At 35.7% G+C, this 22,550-nt stretch overlaps 1 protein-coding gene across 1 annotated transcript in view; it reads left to right on the top strand.

Annotated features, from left to right (window-relative positions):
* SYT10 (synaptotagmin 10) overlaps positions 1-22,550 on the top strand; it is a 70,445-nt gene that overhangs the window by 21,483 nt on the left and 26,412 nt on the right. The window contains exon 3 of the mRNA XM_032347720.1: positions 12,097-12,664. Coding sequence (XP_032203611.1) covers positions 12,097-12,664 — 568 coding nt within the window. The remainder of the gene's footprint in view (positions 1-12,096; positions 12,665-22,550) is intronic.

Here is a 22,550-nt window from a genome sequence, read left to right as displayed (position 1 = left end):
ACACAATTAATTTAATGCTTGATATCATCACCTTATTAGGCTATGCCAGCTACAGTCTGCTGTTGGGACTCCCTTTAACTTGGCTCAGACAGTAGATGACAAACTTCTTAGCCTTTCAAGCTTTATTTGTCTCTATAATTTCATAACATTTTGATTGGTCCAGAACTTAACAGCATTGCTGGAAACAGGCAAATTTTCCAGGTTCTCATCTTCCTTTTCAAATGCCTGTACATTTGGTCCCGTCAGCCTGCCAGAGACCAAGCAACCAGCCAGGAGGCATCCGTGTATTTCTTTATTACTAACATTCTTCTAGCCCGTATCTTGATTGACTGATTGTTCATTCATCCTGTAGTCTTATTCAGTAGATATTTAGTAATGCGTATCACCAAATATTATGCATACTCCGTCTACTCTGTAAATCCAAGGGAGCTGGAAAAAAATTTACAACATAATGCAAAGACAAGACTTGAAAGACCAACTTCAATATAAGGAATTACAAGTACAAACTGTGATGAAGAATGTGGAATTCTGAGAACAGGAAGATTATTTCCAGCATGAGGCTGAGAGAAGGGCCATTGAGGAATCCAGGAATTCACTTGAATGGCTACTGGGAAAAGGTGTGCATCCCAGATGGAAATATTTTATGTGAAAAGACACAGAATAGGAAACGTTACCATAAAAACAGCAGGTAAAATACCTTGATCAGAAAATGGAATTCAGTGGAGGAATAAAGGAAGAAGAGAAAGTCAGTTAGAATCCAAGTATAAGAGGCCTTGAAATCATGGCCATGATGTTCAAGTTCTGTCCTGTCAAAAAATATTTGGCACAGAAGAGTCCCTTGTATAAAGAGCTGTGTTTTAGAAAAATTAATTTGGCAATAGCTTAAAGGACAGACTAAAGAAAATGACATCTATTTAGAAACTTATGTAATAGTTAAAGCATGATAAAAATCAGGAAAAAGCAAACAAGAACCAAAAGACAAAAGCCTGAGGGCAGTTGTGAAGGAAGAATCTAAGACCCCTTATAAAAAGCACTGTGACTCTTCAAATCATTACAAGCATAGCCTAAACCTCTGCAAAGCCTGCCATTCAAACTATTAAAATTGGATGATACCAAGCTACCATGCAAGCATTTTAATTCCATATTCCCCCACACATACAGCTCTGTGTTGCTTTCTTAGGCAGAAAATCTGTCAAGTTCACTTTGGTATTGTTCTTAACACCTAGATAAAATACTGAAGGAACTCAGGCTACATTTTTTAGTTTAAAAAAAAATTAATTAATTAATTTGATAACCTCATCTATCTATCCAAATGGATATTTTATGACTGCCCACGAAAGGAATACTTGGTCTTTTGACTGTCCTCCTGTAGACCTTACCTCTCTGCCTCTGTGTTTTTGCTTGTATTGCTTCCCATGTCTGGAATGGTGACCTGTTTTTTATCTACTATAAGATGTTTAAGGAAAATGTATCTGAGAGTCTACTTTCTCTGGCCAGTTATAAGCTATTATCCTTTATTACTTAAAGGAGAGTTGCTACAATCTAGCAATTATTGATTGTCCTAATATTAAGCTGTAGCTACTTGCCAAACTCAATGCTACCTTCTCAGAGAACAAGGCTGTGTAGCCTACTTTCATGCATTCCTAATTTCTATCACTGTGTAGGTACCTAATAAGCATCAAGTGACACTTTTGATTGATTGGTCATCTCTCCACTTCACTTTGCTCCTTTAATAACAGCATCAGGTTGTGAGATAAACTGCTCATTTTAGAAAGAGGTTAATGATGGTATACTCCTAGGATAAGTATGAGGATCAATTTTCCATGCATTCTATTAATGATGCCCAGAAGAGGTGAATAATAAGTGGCAAAATAAATTGTTGAGGATGAGGAGTTATGTAGGTTAGCCACTGCTAGAGAGGAGTCTAAGTGTCTAAGTGAAAAGTAATTAGGAAACGTAATGGCAGAGCCAACTGAACATGAACAAAAGCAAGAAAGCATTCATGGGAAGAAATCATTGACTTATATGTGCTTATGGATTTACAATAAGCTATGGTTGCTTGGAGAATAATTTTTAAAATCATCACATAAGAGAAATGAAAGAATTATGTAAAAATACATAGAACTGGATTGTATAGTTTAAGAGATTTTTTTTAAATTAAATTCCTCTGAAAAGATAGCAAAAATTACAATTATCCATTCCAGGACACTGTAAGGAATGGAAAGCAAGATGTGACACAAAGGGAGAGTTTCAAAGATAGAACCTAGCTAGGATATCAAGAAGCAACACTTCCCGAAAACTGTGAGGACCTCAGATCTAGCTCTTTGAATTAAAATTTTATGAAACATACTGTGCAGGTGCTTGAGCTGGTTAAATAAGCCTTTTCATGAAACATGTATTCAATAAATACACCAACTTCTTTTCTGAAATGGGATGACTGTTTGTACCAAGGTCAGAGAAAAATCCTTATAAAATAAAATCAAACATGGGCGTTTTCTGGCACTGATAAATATCATCTCCTCTTTACAAACACTAATTATAAATTGATTGGGCCCTCCTTTATAATATAAATCATTCTTGGGATGTTTGATTTCATTAGTCACAGGAGTATTTGGGTAAATGATTTTTTTTTTTAAGATTTTATTTATTTGAAAGAGAGCTTGAAAGAGAGAGAGAAGCACAGGGGAGGGGCAGCAGGAGAGGGAGAAACAGGCTCCTGGCTAAGGCAGGAGCCTGACATGGGGGCTGGGTCCCAGGGCCCTGAGATCATGGCCTGAGGCAAAGGCAGATGCTTAACAGACTGAGCCACCCAGGTGCCCATTAAATGTTTTTTTTAAAGATTTATTCATTTATTTTAGAAAGTGAGAGAGCATGAGTGGAAAGGGCAGAGGGAGAGGGAGAGAAAATCTAAAGCAGGTTTCATGCTCAGTGCTGAGCCCTGATGAGGGGCTTGAGCTCAGGACCCTAAGATCATGACCTGAACCAAATCCTAAAGTCTAATATTTAATAGACAGCACCACTCAGGTGCCCCTAGGGTAAATTATTCGAATACAAATTTCAGCAAACATTTCCTGAATCCCAGTATATGTTAGTATGAAATTAATGAAAAGATGAATAATACGTAGTCTCTGCCATTATAAAGAGCACCATCTAGGAAAAGGGCTGAGAAATGAAAGACCAATTTGAAAACAACTAATTTCAATACACTGTTTGCAGACATCAGGAACAGCATAGTAGACTGAGAAGCAGACACTAGTAGAGTAGGAGAAAAGCCAAGAAGGTATAACCCAGAGGCCAACTGAAGAGTGTATGTCAACAACCAGGGGAGATGAACTGTTAAGTGACTCTGGTAAATCTGGCTGGGATGAAGACTATGAATTGCCCAGTGAGTTTAGCAATGTGGGGAAGACATTGTTCAAATTTTCAAGACTGGTTTTGGTGGGGTTGAGCATGTGAAAAGCTAATTAGAATATGTTTAAATAGAATAGAAGGAAACAAATTAAACAGTGAACAGACTGTCCTCAACTCTTTCAATGAGTTTTGCTACAAATGTGTCAGAGAAACATAGTAGTACAGAGAGAGGAAGTGGTATGAGGTTTTCTTTAAGATAGGAGAAACAACAGTGTCTTTTATGCAGATAGAAGCGACCCCACTGAGAGGGAGGATTAATAATGCAAGAATCAGAAGGAATATTCTTGACGGTGACATGAGAGAAAATGGGAGTTAGTATATAAGTGGAGGAATTGTCTTTAAGGCAAAATATATAGGTTACAGATACTGCTAAGAGGGTTGATAAGATGCTGTCTGTGGAAGGTTTCTGCTCTTTGCTTCAATTTTTCTGAGCGAATTGGAAAACTGGGTTTTAACTGCGACTTAGCATGAGGAAGAAGGGTGATGAAAGTTTGTAGAAAGGTGAGAACGTGAAATAGTCTTCTTGCAAATCTAGGAGATTGAGAGGGAGAAGAGATTGCTGTGTTACATTAGGGCTTACATGAGAAATGTGGTCATGAATTTAAAGTGGAGCAGAGAGAGTTGTTTTATGTTTTTCTCCATTTGCATTCACTTGCACATGTGCCAGTGTAGAGATGATGGAAGCGTGAATTCAACCGGAGCTGCAGTTATTTTTTTGTCCTGCAACTAAGAAGGTAGAGAACAACAGGGAATTGGAGATGTGTCCCTGAGAGTGACTCTAATGACTAGCCATGGAATTAAAACTGGATAATGAGAGGGAAATGATATCAGGGAAGTAGGGATTATGAAATTGAGGTATAGTCAAAGATTGGAGGTTCTGGTAATTTGGAAAGGTTGTCTGGGAGGTTTAAGGGGGTCTGAGCTAGAAAGATAAGAGGCATCGATCAGAGAGAGATATGCATGGCATTGGGGTTGTGGACAGTTTGTAGCTAATTATGACAAAATCTATGTACACGGTAGTAATTTCAGGAAGTAAAAGGCTTCATAGCAGGAGGGGAGTTCAAAGAACCTAGAGGCCACAAGGTAGAAAGAAACATGTGCATTGCTAGAAATCAGAACAAAAATTTGTCAAAGAGAGTGTTAGTGAACCAGGAAATGAAAATAACGAAGACTTTAAAGGGAGTGATTTATTAATCAATAGATGGCTAACAATAAGTAATAATAATAATGGGGATGCGACTAGCTGACTTGAGCTTCAGGGCTGGTAGCAGTGGATAAAGGGAGAATGGGGTCAAAGTGACAATGGGAAAGAAGACAAATGCATGACTGCCTGACCTCCAGCCAGCGGAACAAGGACTGTGGGGAACGTATCAGCCACCACATGAGAGAGGCAAAGAGGGAACCGTGTCCTTAGAAAAAAGCCGTGTTTCTACTGAACAATCAGGTGAGAAGCATATTCAAAGAAGAGATTAAGGATATGGAAGATTTTGCTGATGTCCAGTTTTTATTTTTAAAAATTCATTGTGACATATTATATAGCTTAGTCTGCCTTCATATATGCAGTACCTTGCCTTGGTTAGGCTTGGCAATATATATATTTGTTTGTGTGTGGGGTTTTGTGCTGAGATTTTTGTGTGTTGAATGAGTCACTCCTGTTTTTGTTTCAAATTGAATATAAGAAAACAGGAAACAAAGATGAAAACTTAGTTTACTGCAAACTTGATTTAGTCTTACAGTTCAAGCCTTCTTAACTGTGAAATACGGCTATAACGTTTAATATATGCTGACAGTTTTTGATAAAAAGTTCAGTAGTAACAAAAACAAGGAGAGATTAATTCCTTCTAAACATATTGAATAAATCAGTAAAATGCTGCTAAATATATTTTTGCTTTTCCTCTCTGAATTCTCAAGCAATATCTAAGGTAAACTTAACAAATGGTAAAGACACTGCCATTAAGGGGTGCCTGGGTGGCTCAGTTGTTAAGCATCTGCCTTTGGCTCCAGTCTTGATCCCAGGGTCCTTGTCAGGGCTCTCTGCTCAGCCAGGAGCCTGCTTCTCCCTCTCGCTCTGCTTGCCGCCCTGCCTACTTATGCCCTCTCTCTGTCAAATAAATAAATAAAATCTTTTTTAAAAAAAGACACTGCAGCTAAGTGTAATAGGATAAAGGTTTCCCATTTAAGGAAAAGAGAAATGCTAGGTTCTAAGAAGTGAATGAATTGGAGGGCCAGTGTTACCCAGGGCTGTGACCCAGGATGTGCTCGCTCAGGAATGACTTTCTGCCACCTGTGCAGCCCCAAACAGCAGCCCTAGGCTTGTGATTGTCAGAATCAGAGAATTCATTATGGTATTCATACTTCAGGTCCTTGTGTCCTGAATTCTAGTGATAATAACTGTTACAGACTATGAGAAGTTACAATTTTCAAAGTCATCATATCTAATATCTCATTCAGTCTTCACACTGAAAGGACTGTTTTATAAATGAGAGTAAAACTCCAACAAGTTAAGTGACTTGCCCAAAGTTGCTCTCACTTAGGGAAGCTGGAAGCAAACTGTCTGATTCCAGGTCAGCATTTTCCCCACGCATGTCAGCGTTGTGATATTTAAGCAGCCTCTTCTGGTTAGTAGAGAAAAGCTGGCTTGGTTTCCAGTGAGATCCCAGGACTCTACCTACATGACAACCAGACCAACTCTGTCTTTACATATTCAGCTTCTGGCTTCTGATTCTGTTTGAAGGAAGGGATCTATTGGTAATAAGCATTTGAAAATCACCATGTTAATGCATGTTATTCCTATGGCATCAAGTAATTTTGACTCTAGCTACTGTCAGATATTCCAGGTAAGGCAGGGAAAGTTTTTCCTTCCCTACCTGGGGAAGTGCCTGGGTGTTGCCCTTCTAGGTCTGAAGGGTACGAATGAGATCAGTAATAGTCAAGTGGCCTATACTTCGGTTGTATATTTGTGTGAGACTAGCCACTTATCATGTCATTCCAGAAAAGAAGAAGAAAAGGGGCTGGTGGGGTGGGGGGAGCAAGAAGAAAGAGTCTGTTTTGTCATGGCACTAGTTTAGCATTGTAATAATTAAAGCTTCTCTTAACTGACTAGCTAAACTATGACTTAGAATATGCACTATTTACTCTATAATTAGGACACTAGCTTACTGGAACAAAAACATTACTACTCTTTGATTCCTGCTGGAGGGGCTTTACAGCTGTACAATTATATTCAGAGACTTAAGAAAGAATTTACTGATTTTTAGGGAGAGGATAGAAGGTTAAAATTTTAGGATATTGAAAAGTATAAGTGAATGTGAATGGAATCAATCTATAAAATATAAGGAATTTACATTTGGGAGGCTTTGTTTACAAAAGTTTTCTTTAAAAATCATTATAGGGGCACCTGGGTGGCTCCGTTGGTTAAGTGTCTGCCTTGGACTCTTGTCATGAACCCGGGGTCCTGGGATGGAGTCCCCTGTCAGGGTCCCTGCTCAGCGGGGAGCCTGCTTCTCCCTCTCCCTCTCCCTGCTGCTCCTCTGCTTGTGCTTGCTCACTCTCACTCTTTTTCTGTCAAATAAATAAATAAAATCTTTTTTTAAAAATCATTATATAAGTGAATGTGATTTGGGCAGAAATATTAAATTATTTAACAAAATATTCCTAATCTCTTAAGTACACTGAATATAGAACTAAGTTATATAAGACCCCTTTCATAATTCAGAACATATACTACTTGTGTTCCTTTATTATTTTTTAAAATTTACATCAACATTTTTATTGTCATTAATGGCTAATATTTGTTGAGTATTTACTACGTGCCAGGCAAAGGGCTGAATGTTTGGCATGCATCATTTCACATAATTTGCACCACACATTATGGCGCAGGTAACAGCATTACAACCATTGTTCAGACCGATGCCGTGAGAGGCCCTGCCCAGCGTCAAGCACCTGGCAAGTGAAGGGAGTGAGATTTTTACTGTGGTTGGTGTGAACTTGTATTCCTTTTAAAATTCTTCTTACTTTTCCTAAATATTCTCTAATAGTTGCCTGTCCCTAATTTAAGCCCCTAATCCTGTGTATCAAAGATAGATATATAGGCTTAAAGAAATAAATGGTATTCCATTATCATATTAGGGCTAAAAAAGTATCAAGAATTAGAATGGGATTAGGAGGCCAATGCCTTATCCATTAGGCCACTGGGGCTTCTGTGATTAGCTGTACCATTTCTATAGTATTTAAGTAGTTGTTTAGTGTCCCAGCCTCAGCAATCAGACAACAAAAAGAAAAGGCATCCAAATCAGCAGGGAAGAAGTCAAACTTCCACTATTTGCAGATGACATGATACTTTATGTAGAAAACCCAAAAGCCTCCACCAAAAAATTGCTAAACCTGATTTATGAATTCTAAAGTCACAGGATACAAAATCAGTGTACAAAAATCTGTTGCATTTCTGCATACCAATAATGAAGCAGTAGAAAGAAAAATCAAGGACTCAATCCCATTTACAATTGTACCAAAAACCATAAGACCCCAGGAATAAACCTAACCAAAAGGTAATGGATCAGTACTCTGAAAACTACAGAACACTTATGGAAGAAATTGAGGAAGACACAAAGAAATGGAAAAATATTCCATGCTCATATTTAATAAATATTGTTAAAATGTCTATACTACCCAAAGCAATCTACACATCTAATGCAATCCCTAACAAAATACCACCAGATTTTCCACAGAGCTAGAACAAACAGTCCTAAAATTCATACAGAAACCACAAAAGACTCCAAACAGCCAAAGCAATCTTGAAAAAGAAAAGCAAAGCTGGAGACATCACAATTTCAATCTTCAAGCCATATTACAAAGCTGTAGTGATCAAGGCAGTACTGGCACAAAAAGAGACACATAGATGAGTGTAACAGAAAAGAAACCCAGAAATGGACCCACAACTATATGGCCAACTAATCTTTGACAAAGCAGAAAAAAATATCTGATTGAAAAAAGATGGTCTCTCCCACAAATGTTGCTGGGAAAATGGGACAGCAATATGAGAAAGAATGAAACTAGACCACTCTTACACCACACACAAAAATAAATTCAAAATGGATGAAAGACCTAAATGTGAAACAAGAAGCCATCAAAATCCTAGATTAAAACACAGGCAGCAACCTCTTTGACATGAGTCATAGCAAATTCTTATAGATACATCTCTGGAGGCAAGGGAAACAAAGGCAAAAATGGACTACTGAGACTTCATCGAGATCAAGATTCTGCACAGCAAAGGAAAAAAAATCAACAAAATTAAAAGGCAGCCTTCAGAGTGGGGGGAAATATTTGCAAATGACATATCTGATAAAGGGTTAGTATCCAAAATCTATAAAGAGTCTATCAAATGCAACATCCATCATCATCATAATAATAATAATAATAATCATCCAGTTCAGAAATGGGCAAAAGATATGAATAGTCATTTTTCCAAAGAAGACATACAGATGGCTAACAGACACATGAAAAGATGCTCAACATCACTCATCATCAGAGACCTATGAATCTAAACTATGGTGAGATATCACCTCACACCTATCAGAATGGCTAAAATGAACAACAGATTGGCGAGGATGCAGAGAAAGGGGAACCCTCTTATAGTGTCGGTGGAATGCAAGCTGGTGCAGCCACTCTGGAAAACAGTGTGGAAGTTCCTCAAAAAGTTAAAAATAGAACTCTCCTATGACCCAACAATTACACTACTATTTATCCAAAGAATACAAAAATATTGATTCAAAAGGGTATTTATAGCAGCATTATCAACAATAGCCAAATTATGGAAAGAGCCCAAAGGATCAACTAATGAATGGGTAAAAAGATATGGTACACCCACACAAAATACACACACACACACACACACACACACACACACACACACACAGGAATATTACTCAGCCATGAAAAAGAATAAAATGTTGTTATTTGCAATGATGTGGACAGAGCTACAGTGTATTATGTTGAGAGAAATAAGTCACTCAGAGAAAGACAAATACCATATGATTTCACTCATAAGTGGAATTTAAGAAACAAAACAGATAAACTTAGGGAAAGGAAGGGAAAAAAGAGTTGGAAGCAAAGCAGAAAAGACTATAGAGAACAAACTGAGGGTTGCTGGAGGGGAGGTGTGTGGGCAGATGTGCTAAATGGGTGACGGGCATTGAGGTGGACACTTGTGATGAGCACTAGGGATTATATGTAAGTGTTGAATAACTAAATTCTTCTGAAACCAATATTGCTCTGCATGTTAGCTAACTAAAATATAAATAAATACTTGAAACAACAACATAAAAAGGAAATATGGAAAGTGTCACATACAAAAAAAAAAAGTTGTTTAGTATTTCAGTCCCACTAATAGAAAATAAGCTAATTCAATGTAAGAGGATGAATTTGGAACACCTCAGGTTATAATTATGATTTTACATAATATATAGTTTACATAATAAAATTCAATTTTAATATATAAAATGATATCTTGAATAAAATTATTAAAGAATCACAGAATGATAGAGAATTATAAAAATTAAGTGTTAAACACTGAGAAATCTAGCCTTATCTCACTTGAGGCAGAAACATTTTCCTTCAACATCTAACCTTTGTTTCTATACTTGGGGTCTGTGGAGGCTCATTACTTCACCATTTTGGACAGCTCTAGATATTTTTAAATGTTCCACTATAGTAAGCTGAAGTCTATCTTTCCCTGTAATTCTGCTGATTCTTATTAATTCTTCCATGACAGTCCTTTAGATATTAGAAGCCAGATTCCTATCCTTGCTAGGTTCAACCTCCTCAGCATCTCGAACTACTTCTCAAATGGTATCTTGGCTAGGTATCTTAACTCTGGTTGTCGCTAGTTTTTTATCCCTCTTAAATCAGTCGTGTATATCAATGAGTCAAGTATTAGATAAGCAGTGTCCTCCATATTACTTAGCACTTGCTATAAAAAATAATGTAGATCTGATATAATAAACAACAGAAGAGGGTACAGGATTTAGAAGTAATAGATAGATAGATGTTAAGTGTAAGAGAGAGCTAAAGAAGGAAAATCAGCCAAAGGCTAGTATAAAAAGCCAAGTATAAGGTGATGAGGACCTGGACTGAGTAGCAATGGAAATGAAACAGAATGGACAAGTATATGGGATGTTTCAAAGCAAACATCAACAAGATTTAGAAAATTGAGTAAATTGCATGAATAAAGGAAAGGAGATTCAAACCATAATTCAGGCTTCTAAGCCTAAGTGACTGATAAAAATGTTAGAGCTATTTTCTAAGACTGTGGAAGGGAGTACCAATTTGGGAGTAAAAGGCAGATAATAATGATTTTGCTTGAGTTTGGAGCAAAATTAGGATAAGCATTTAGAAAGTCTCTTTTAGAGATATAGAAATATGGAACTAGAAGCTTATATATCTGAGATAAAGGCAGGAGACCATCAGATTTAAGATGACAGTTATAGTCCGAGAAACAATTAGTCTGATAGACTAAGGAGAATAAGAACAAAAGACCTGGAACTAAGCATTGAGTAGTTACATAAGTTGATTCGCTTCCTGCCGGAAATCACAGAGGAGTAGAAGAGAAACAAATCTTAGTATAATCACATTTAAGAGACACTGGTTAGGGGCGCCTGGGTGGCTCAATGGGTTAAAGCCTCTGCCTTCTGCTTAGGTCATGATCCCAGGGTCCTGGGATCAAGCCCCACATCGGTCTCTGCTCAGCAGGGAGCCTGCTTCCCTTCCTCTCTCTCTCTCTCTGCCTGCCTCTCTGCCTGCTTGTGATCTCTGTCTGTCAAATAAATAAATAAAATCTTTAAAAAAAAAAAAAAGACACTGGTTAGCTGGTGTCCTAGAAATGTTGACTAGATGAATAGTAACAGTGATAATAGGAAAGTCAGTTTGAATTCTAAAACACCCTATTATGTTGGCCCCAAATTCTAACATTCTACATTTTTTAATCCTCAGGATTTCTGAAGCACACTCAATGTTGAAAAAAAAAATGTACTAATTTTGGCTGTCACCACTAAATATTCTTTTTACAAGCAAATACTTATTTAGTTATCTTAACTATTAGAAATAATTAACACAGTATAAGAATAGGTGGACTTATATTTTTTATTGCAGTGGGATAGTCTGTAAACATGAGATTCATGAGACACAAGTATGCAGATATAAAGAAACCAGCCATGTGAATGATTTGTCTACATAAGACTTACACCTAGATATAACCAGATGATTGATGATTCGAGGTATTTTGTGGATTACAAAACTTTGTTGGTAATCCCGTTTTTTTACAATTGTATGTAATTATATGCTTGTGGTTAAGAGTACAAAATTCCAAAAGCTCATAGAAAATGTACATTTGAGTGTTTCAGGTGTTATCATTTTAGAAGACTTTTCCTTTAAATATTGCATTTCTGATTTTTCAAAAGTAGCCCTTTGATTGTGTGTGTGTGTGTGTGTGTGTCTGTCTGTGTGTGTGTGTGTGTCTGTGTCTGTCTCTCTGTCTGTGTGTCGGGTGGGGGGGCTGGCTGTCCATTGATACAAATGCCTTGCTTTCATTATCCTGGGGATGGGAGAAAGTTTACATGCTACCATATAATGTTGTCATCAAAATGATCTTCCTGAATTATTTTGTGTGTGTGTATGTATATGTATGTACAGCCACAATTCCTTCAGGAGACACCTACCAAGGCAAATGCAGGTTTCCAGTGTTGATTTTAGCATGGGCACAGAACCCGTTTTACAAAGAGGAGAAACAACAACCAGCATCGGGAGGATAAAACCAGAGCTCTACAAACAGAAATCAGTTGACTCTGAGGGCAACAGGCAAGAAGATATCAAAACTTGTGGGAAACTTAACTTCACCCTCCAGTATGACTATGAAAACGAACTTCTAGTTGTTAAAATTATCAAAGCCTTAGATCTCCCTGCTAAAGACTTCACAGGCACTTCTGACCCTTATGTGAAGATGTATCTTCTTCCAGATAGGAAAAAGAAATTTCAGACCCGTGTGCACAGAAAGACTTTAAATCCTCTATTTGATGAAACGTTTCAGTTTCCCGTAGCATATGATCAACTAAGCAACCGAAAACTACATTTCAGTGTGTATGATTTTGACAGATTTTCTAGACATGACATGATTGGGGAAGTGATTCTTGATAATTTGTTTGAAGTCTCTGATCTCTCCAGGGAAGCCACAGTGTGGAAAGATATTCATTGCGCTACTACGGTAAGTAATAATTCCCCCAGTATATTGGTTTTTATTTGAACTGCAGTGGTACATAAAACTAATTATCACCCAGCTTCTTGGAGTAAGTTTACAAATTGTAGAATTTATATTCTAAGACCTGCAAAAGTAGGCTTTGACTACATACATAAAATAATTTAGGCACCTAACACAATATTGGTAATTACGTAAATAAAATATAGCTCTTTAAGTTATCAAAATAGTAGTTGTTTTCTCTTAAAAAATGTTTATTTGTAACTTGTCTTCTCATAGTTAATACTGACTTTCATTATTTAAGAAAATTTTGTTCCTCAGATCAAACCTGAAAAATATTTTGATGCTGTTTTGAAAAGCCCTTGTTTGAATTTAAAACAGCCCATTCCTACAGAGGCTTTCATGCACTAGATATGATTACAGAATTTGAAATGTTGAATGATCATAAGTGACTGTTTATATTAGGATTTTTCATTTACATTATAAAATGCTTTCTCTGAATATAAAATAATAACTTTAGTAATGAAAATGGGGAAAACAGTAAAGAACCATACAAAATTAAAATACTCTATAGTGCTACCCATTATGTGTATAATTATGGCATATTGTTTTCTAAATTTTTTCTATACATTTTTAAAATTATTGAGATCAAACTAAGTTTAAAAATTCCCACACTGGGGGGCGCCTGGGTGGCTCAGTGGGTTAAAGCCTCTGCCTTCGGCTCAGGTCATGATCCCAGGGTCCTGGGATGGAGCCCAGCATCGGGCTCTCTGCTCAGCAGGGAGCCTGCTTCTTCCCTCTCTCTCTGCCTGCCTCTCTGCCTGCTTGTGATCTCTCCCTATCAAATAAATAAATAAAATATTTTAAAAAATAAAAAAAAATTCCCACACTGGTTTTCTTTCATGCTACATTTATTTTAGTGCATGATGTTTAAATGTATGATCTATTTACCTAGGCATAAATTCGTTATGCTAAAAATTATTGTGTTCTTTGTTCCATAAATCTTTATTTGAGATTATCTGTCTAGGACAGAATTATGGAATTGGAACTAGAGAACTGGTTGCTTAGGTTAGATTGCAGAATTGTTTGGATTTGTTTTTGTTTTGTTTTGTTTTTAAGAGAGAGGCAGGTCATGAACTTGGGGTCGGGGGCAAAGGGAGAGGGAGAAAGAGAAACTTAAACAGGCTCCATACTCAGCACAGAGACCAACACGGGGCTTGCTCTCATGACCCTGCTCACATGACCCTGAGATCATGACCTGAGCAGTAATCAAGAGGGGGACACAGCCAATTGAGCCACCTAGGCATCCCTGATTTCTTGATTTTTCAATGGAGTCATTTAATTTTTTAACTTTTTTTAATTATTATGTTAGTCACCATACAGTACCTCATTAGCTTTTGATGTAGTGTTCCATGATTTCGTAACACCCAATGTTGATTACAACATGTGCCCTCCTTCATACCCATCCCCCGACCCTCCTCCCCTCTAAAACCCTCAGCTTGATTCCCGGAGTCCATAATCTCTCATGGTTCATCTCCCCCTCTGGTCCCCCCTGCCCATCATTTAATTTTTTACCACCAGATTGTCTTTATGTATTTGCCATCTTTTGTCCAAATTTTAGCAAAATTTATAATCTTAAAATGTAGCAGGTTTTTTTTTTTAAGATTTTATTTATATATTTGAGAGAGAGAGTGAGAGAGAGCATGAGAGGGGAGAAGATCAGAGGGAGAAGCCGACTTCCCTGCAGAGCTGGGAGCCGGATGCCGGACTTGATCAGGGGCTCCAGGATCCTGACCTGAGCCAAAGGAAGTGGCCCAACCAACTGAACCACCCAAGTGCCCAAAATGTAGCAGTTTTTAATAGAGATAAGGGATTATTTTAAAAATAAGAAAATTATATTTTAATTCAAAGTAATTCCTTTTTAATTTCCCCCCCATCAGTGTTTTACTAATTAAAATCAGTATTTGGGGATTATTATATTTTCACTATAATTATTATACGGATAAGGTAACTTAAAATTTTATACTTCCAATTTGTTGCACTGCATCATCATAACATTTTCAATTGTTAGGTTTTTATTCCATGGTTTCCAACATTTATAGGGAACGAAGAAATTTTCAAACTGGATCATATTTCAAAGGTACATTGGGGCTGTTTTGATTTCACGGTGTTTTTCACCTTATTACTTATTTTCCTACAGGGAAAAAATAGGGGTGATTTTTATGTTTTAAAAAGGATGACACTTCTGGAATTCTACAAATACAGATAATTATTTATTGTTAGGTATTTCTCTCTTGATTCCCCAGTCTTGTATTATAACTTCTTTTATTCATCCAACAAATATTTGCTAAGTGCCTACTATGGGTTTGGTATGTTCTAAGTAATAGGGACGCAAAAAAATTGTTTTGAAACACGTTCTTGGGCCTATGTTGGAAATTTAGGATAACTTCCCCATCTCAAAGTTCATAGTAATCTTAATCACATCTGCAAAGTCCCTTTTGCTTTGTAGGTAACATAGTCACAGATTCTGGAAATTAGGATGTGTCTTTATTCTAAGTACAACATCCATAAATATTTTCATTTCAATATTCTGGTTGCAAAAAGCAGTAGGTAGATAATAAAATATATTATTAAATCATTCTAGCCAAATGATATTTCTCTGTAACTGGAACATTGAGCCACTGTTCTAGATACTGTTTATGACTTTTCTGTTAGGAAGATAATAATGAAACCTAAATTTTTTGACTATGAAACCAAAGCTCACAATATACACTAGTATCATCTTTAAGGATAGTGTTATGTTTAAAGAAATATTCGCTTCAGCTTTTGAAAAATCATTAAACAATTTTATATTTCATATTAATAAAGTAAAATAATATAGGTTGAAGTTTGCTTAAGAAACTATCTTTACTTACACATTTTAACTTTAAATAATTTCATACAGAAATACAGTTTGCTACAGAGAGGGAGAAAGAAAGGAAAGAAATAAAAAGAAATTAAAAAATAAAAAGTCATACACCTTTACTTACCCAAGTTTTACAGAAACCTGCAAAGGTGATCCAGCTATGTGAATACAGATTTAAAAGAATTTATGTAACAGACAAAACATATTTGAATTAAGGTATTAGTTCTTTTTATATCAGGAGACACTAATGACAAATACACATAAATAACTAGTTAAACATAGATTTTAAGCCATTCTTATAAAGTTCTTATTTGAAGTAATCATGTGCAAGTTTTTTAAAAGAGGACCTTTATATACTGCAAACCTCCAACTCAAAAATTCTAAAATTTAGTCAAAAAATTTGGTCATCAACTTGAAATAGTCAGTATATCTTTAATGTTTAATGAATCTCATTAGTATCATTAAGTCCTGCTTTACTATCGTATTGACATAAATGCCACGGACTTCTTCATACTTCTTCAGGCCAATGATATAATTATTAAAAATAGAACTCTATGGAAATCAGAGTTGCTGCTTTTTTGTGATTATTGTTTTTAATTATCTTGTGTCTCATTCCAACAAATTTCTAACATAGAATCTCTGTCACAATTTTTTTCCCCTATGTATCCAAAGTCCTGTTCAAGGCCTTATTCAAAAAAATCTTCCTAGGCCAGTTCATTAAATGAAATTGATTTTTTTTTTTTCTGCATCACTGGGTTCAAATAACTTCAATTTGACTATGTAAGTACTTACTGAGAACTTTGTACATACAAAGCTTATACTTTCTAAAGTGGAAATAAAGACTAGTAAAATACAAGTTTTGGTCAAGAACTTTAGCCTGATAGAAGAAACAAGTAAAGAAGTATATGCTAATATATAAATAACACTATATAATATCTTCCTGTTAATCTCCACAAATGTGGTCTTGTTCACACACACACACACACACATTTGCTCTCAATCTCTCTCTCATACAGATTATGTCTAACATGAATACATTATAAAAGATCACCATATGAGGATGACAGAATTCTGAAAAAAGGAGATGTTTCTTGAAGAAAAAACGCATGAGGAAAAAGAAAGAAAGCGAGTTCTAGAACGTTTTCAGGGGGAAAACAGTAGGCTGTGAGTTCAGGAACATGAGATGAAGAAGGAACTAAAGGGAACCAAAAGTAGAATGTTCTAGTTAAACTACATATAATCAGTAAGCCCTTTATTGCTATAAAGGTTTATATTTATTTTGTTTTTATAAAAAGAGTATAAACTGTTGGAGCTGTTACCTTCTGTGGCATCATATGTACACTGGGTAGGAATAGAAGCTTCTGAAAAGTAAGGGGCCAGGAAGGAGTCTAACATGGCAGTTTAGGTAAGATGAAATAAAGACTGGCTGAGGCTGGTAGCAATGGAAATGGAAAGAATCTAACATTTGCAATGGAAGTGCCATCTGTGACATGTATTTAAACGTTTTCCAAGTAGATGTCTTATGTCATCCCCTTGCCTCTTAGCTGAAAGACAGAAATCATCTTGTATCTCTCTTGTATTCTTTACAGTGTATATGAGCACTTCATAACTAATCAGTAAATACTTGTTGAAAAAATTAATGTAGCAAATTTTTATGGATGGTCAAGTGTAAGAATGTATGTAAGTATAAATCTACCACTACCAGAGGGAAAAAACAGTGCAATCTTGTACCATGTTGTTTACAAATATATAAATTAGCTCTATTTGTTAACACCACTTTCTGTTACAAAAAATTAAAAATTTATTCAGTGTGTGGCATAAATTCATATGCAAAATAAAGCAGGAATATTTTATTGTCAGAAATCCTATCAGGTTAAAACAAAGTCACACGTTTTGTATTTATAATTTCATTACTAATTATTTCTATACAAGAAGGATTAATATTTTTATCAGGAATTAGCAAGGTTTTTTTTGTTTTTGTTTTTGTTTTTTAAAGATTTTACTTATTTATTTGTCAGAGAGAGAGAGGGAGAGAGAGCGAGCGAGCACGTGCAGAGTGGCAGGCAGAGGCAGAGGGAGAAGCAGGCTCCCTGCCGAGCAAGGAACCCCATGTGGGACTTGATCCCATGCCACTGTGATCATCACCTGAGCCAAAGGCAGCCACTTAACCAACTGAGCCACCCAGGCATCCCTAGCAAGGTTTTTAAAATTTAAGATTGGGAGTAAAAAGGAAGGTTAAGGAATAAGGAAATGAAAAGGTATGTCTTTATTCTTTGCAAAAAATTAATTTTTACTTTAAGGATCATCCCACCATATACCAGAAATGTGACAAGCCAGTCACTGCTTGCACTAGTATAGAAATAACTCCCAACATAGGGAAAATCGCTTTGAAGAACAATGTATACCCTATGCCACTATTTTGACAATAAGAAAGAAATATATATTTATATGTTTATATATATTAGTAAAGCCTATTTAAGGACACACAAGAAACTAACAGTTAGTTACTATTGGCAAAAATGATAGAAACTAGATGAATGTAGAAAAGGAATAATTTGCAACATATTGCTTTATATACATTAATTTTTAAGCTACAAGTATATTTTTCAAATTTTTGATTAACTTTTTTCAAGAAGTCACTCATTATAAAGACTAATGTATTTTGAATATTTAAATGTAGTGATCTCATGCACACTCAAGAAGCCACTGAAAGTATAGGTAGTTAAAGAAAAGCTTTTCTGGTTTTGAATAAAACTACCTCTATTTTACATATTTATTCACTCATCTAATCAATGAACATTTTTTTCAGCACCAGTGATGGTCTAGACACTTAGGAATTCTCACAGGAAAAGAGAGTATATGCACATAACCACACTGACCTGGTTTACAGCTATAAAGTACTTGAATCTATTATCTTTTAACTAAGGATCTGTCAAGTTTGAAAGAGTAGACCTTGACATGCCAAATACAAAGAAACTATTGTGTTCATTGTACCAATCAGAGTACTGAATGTACTAGCTGAGCATGAATTTGAAGTAATGTATTTTAATACACAGTACCAAAGTAGCTTTGAATGTTAAAAAAAATTTTTTTTAATTTGTTTTCTTTTTTCTCTTGATATATTTTTAATTTTTCCAATAAGCATCCTGGGTCTATTCCAGGATCAAAATAATACTATTTTTTACTTTGTTTTGTTCTTTTGCATTTAGCTATCAATTCTCTTTTAAAATTTGTTAACTCTGGGATAATTTGTTATCCAATAACATTTTAAGGAGTGGCAAAATTCCAACTTCATTCTAAAGAAATAAGTGCGGTGGAAGGCAAGGCAGTAGAGAGTAAACTTTTTGGTCAGCGGCCATCTAGCTCAGTCTTTGGGTTGCAGCAAGAAATATTACAGTCATAGGCCTGCAGATTGGGGGACAATGAACCCATATCTGCTCCTTGTTAGGCATTCCTAATTTTCTCTTTTATCTCTGCACTAAACCTGATTCTGGAGTATCAAAGATACCACATCTGCTAATAATGGACCACCATTAACTGACTATTAATTCAAATGATGCAAATAAATTCTGTGACCTACCTATAAGGTCTTTTAGTCATTTTGTAAGAATTTATAGCATGTACCTATGTAGCAATATAAAATCAAATTAAAATTAAGTTCAAAATAATAGAGACTATCATAAACTACCCAAAGATTATGCAGCTTCTCAAAGTGTGGTTTTTTTCCTTGGCTTCAGCTCCTGCTCAACTCAAGCAAACTGTTAAGCGACTTTGTCTCCACAAAACAAACAACTAACAACTAAACCACTAAACCAACAACTAAACCACTAGTAGTTGCCAGAGGGGAAGGGAGTGGAGGGAAGGGCAAAAGGAGGAAAAGGGGGAAAAAATAAGGAACTTTGTCTCATGAATATTTGGTATTTAATAAATCACCATAGTTTTTTATATTATTTTGAAAGTTAAATCTCATCTATGTACATTTAGAGAACAGGGCTTCAGTGTTCCATGTGTTTTGACTGCCTTTGTATTTCACATGAAAGATTGATGGCAAATTAGTTTTAAAATAGCCCACAACAATTAAATTAGCCCTTTATTATCAGGTTAAGTAGTAGATTCCTGTAATACTGGTTACAGCATTATGTTTCACAAAAAAAAAAAAAAAAAGTTAATGCATATCTAAAACTTAAATTGTTTTAGTCTTAATTCAACACTGAAGCCACACTTTTTAGAGAATTGTTGGGTAAGCACAGTAAGGTCTTCTGAGTCACTGAAAAATAGTCAAAAATTGATACCTGACCATATTTTAGTCATAATATTTGGGGTTATTCAAAAAGGAAGATTTTTTTTTTTTTTGCCTAAATTCATTGCATCCACATAATTTCCAATTTAAATTCCTACCTTGCTTGACTTGTAAAGATTATATATAATGCCCTCTAGCTTCTCTATCACCCTGGGGTCTCTCCCTCTCCCTGCTTCCCCTTTGCCTCCCTCATCCCTGCTCATCTGCTACCGTCTCCCCATCTGGCTACTGTTGGCAGCCCTGCAGCCTAATCACTGAGAACTTAGGCTCTGGGACAAACTAACAAGCTTTGCCTCCCTGCTGTGTCACTTCTCTCTATGGCTTTGAGCAAGTTAGAAAATCTCTCTGAACCTTAATTACCTTATCTGTAAAACAGGTATTATGAGAAGGCAAACCCATAGTTTGTTGAATAGAGTAAATAAAGATAAATGCTAAGGAGAGCCAGGCATTCATCAATGCTTACGGTATGTTAGCTGCCAAGAAGTATTAACAGAATGCTATCATAAGGATATGGTTTCGGATGTTGTTGATGTGGCTTATGTATTAAACAGGAATAAAGACCTCGGTGTTAAAAAAAAAAATGGTATGTCCTATTATTACGGTAGGAGATAGTTTTAGGTGGTATGTTTTTCTATGTAGTGTGGAAAGTTTTGTGCAAGAGTTTATTTAAACCTTATTAGTTACTGTATACTGTGATTCAGTGAGTATATAATTTTTTTATGAAGTATATACTCATAATGTCACACTGCACGCCCCTCATGTGTAACCTAACCCGACTCTCCTTTTACACCAGGCACTCTTCCTCTTTGTTCCTTTACCAACCTCTACATGTGCTTATTAAGTGCATCTGATCAAACTTCGGGAGCTAAAGATGCTAGATACGCTCCGTGTGTCCCTTCAGGTTCACTCTCTCCCATCCTCCTTGCTATCTGGTACCTCAGTTATGTCCACAGACACTGTTCTCCGGACTCTGTCAAGAGATGTTAGGGCAGGAGGAGAATGTCATTTGGATAAGGATTCTCTCATCTTTCTCTGAGAGATAGTCTCGGGCTCACAATGTCCTTCACCGGAGGGCACAGTTCCTCTCAAAGCAGCCTTTTCTTTTCACCACTTTTTCCTTCTGAGTCCAGGTAGCTGTCCCCCTACCCTTGTCCTTTCAGACCTAGGGGTCATCACAACCTCCCCTGGTACCAGTGTCCAGTGCTGTACCCTCTTTTGTGGCTTCCCTACCTCTGCTCTTATCTCTAGATAGTCCATTCATTAAGCCTTCTGGAATTAGTCTAGTTTGTTTGTGCCATCTCTTTCCTCCTGGATCTCCGACAACCTAAAGGGAAAAAAAAGAACAACAAAAAATTCCTGATTGCAAATAACTTAATTTCCTATAACCTTCTTGGACTTTGCCATGTGTCTGATATATTGCGTGTGTTCACTACCTTTAGTCCTTTAAAAGCTTGATTGTAAGACAAAGCCTTCAGCCACAGAAAGTGAGAAAATGGCTAAAATCCTCTAATCTTTATACACAGAGAATTTCAAAGGAACTCCTTAAAATGGAATTTCACATTTCATCACAATTGAAAAAGTCAGAATTTCCACCTCTTAAAAATCAAGATTTTAGACAGGAATATTAGATCATTTATTTAGAGTCATCTGGAATAGTCTTTGTTAATATTATAGGTTTCAAACATGCTTATGTGCCCAATTTCTTTCTTAAAAAAATTCAAAATAGAAACTTTCATAAAACACTATGCATGTCCCTGGTTTTTAAGTAAAATATACTGAATAATTTAACCTTTTCTTAAGAGTGGTGATCTTTATGACCATTAGTTAGCATAATAAATTTAAAAAGCAGATTTTTATTTCTGTCCATCGCTCTTCTATTACACTGTTTCATCTCCATTAAAGGTATAAATGCTTCTTGAATTCCTTACCACTCCAGTTTGTTGCTTTTAGGTTTCTAATAAAATACCTAAGTTGGGAGAATTATATACAGATAAAATCAATACATTTAAATATTGGCCTGTGATCTTTTTCTCAGAGTAAAATGCATGAGACTTGTAATAGGTCAGAAGTCTTTTCATATTAATTTAAAAATTCTAGAGTATGTTTGGAGTAGGGTTTCAAGAACACTCATGTCCAGATCATGTGGTCATATTGTTTTAGAATTGCTAGAGTGTTCAAATGTTGTCCTTTAATTTTATAGTTTAGAAAATGAAGTCTTGGAATGTTTAAAAAAAAAAATCACTTATGCTCACCCAGCTGATTAACAGAAGACCCAGAACTAGATTTTAAATCTTTAACTCTTAGTTCAGTGTTCCTTGTCTTGAATTATATTGAAGTGTTAACCTGTTTGGAATATATTAATAGGAAATAAAAAGAATTGAATTTTTTTTAACATGGAAATTCAATTTTCAGCTTACAGGATTGAAATCTCGAAATACTTACATAGTTTGAATTAAAGGAATTTTTAATATACTTATAACAAAAATATGAGCTTAAGGCCTTTAAAATATATAATACTATCAAATCTACCTTGTTAACAACTTGTATCAAAATGCATGGAGAATTAAGTAATGACTCTCTTGACCTTATTTAAAAGAACAGTTGGAATCAATGTTCAGGAAATTTCTAGACAATTTTTCCTCTCAGACGTAATCAGTGAAAAATTTGTATTTGGGGTATAATTGAATGTT

The sequence above is a fragment of the Mustela erminea genome, chromosome 6 (assembly GCF_009829155.1).
Source record: "Mustela erminea isolate mMusErm1 chromosome 6, mMusErm1.Pri, whole genome shotgun sequence".
NCBI classification, from domain to species: domain Eukaryota; kingdom Metazoa; phylum Chordata; class Mammalia; order Carnivora; family Mustelidae; genus Mustela; species Mustela erminea.
Note: the sequence above shows the minus strand (reverse complement) of the source record. Positions and strands in the feature narration are given on the sequence as shown.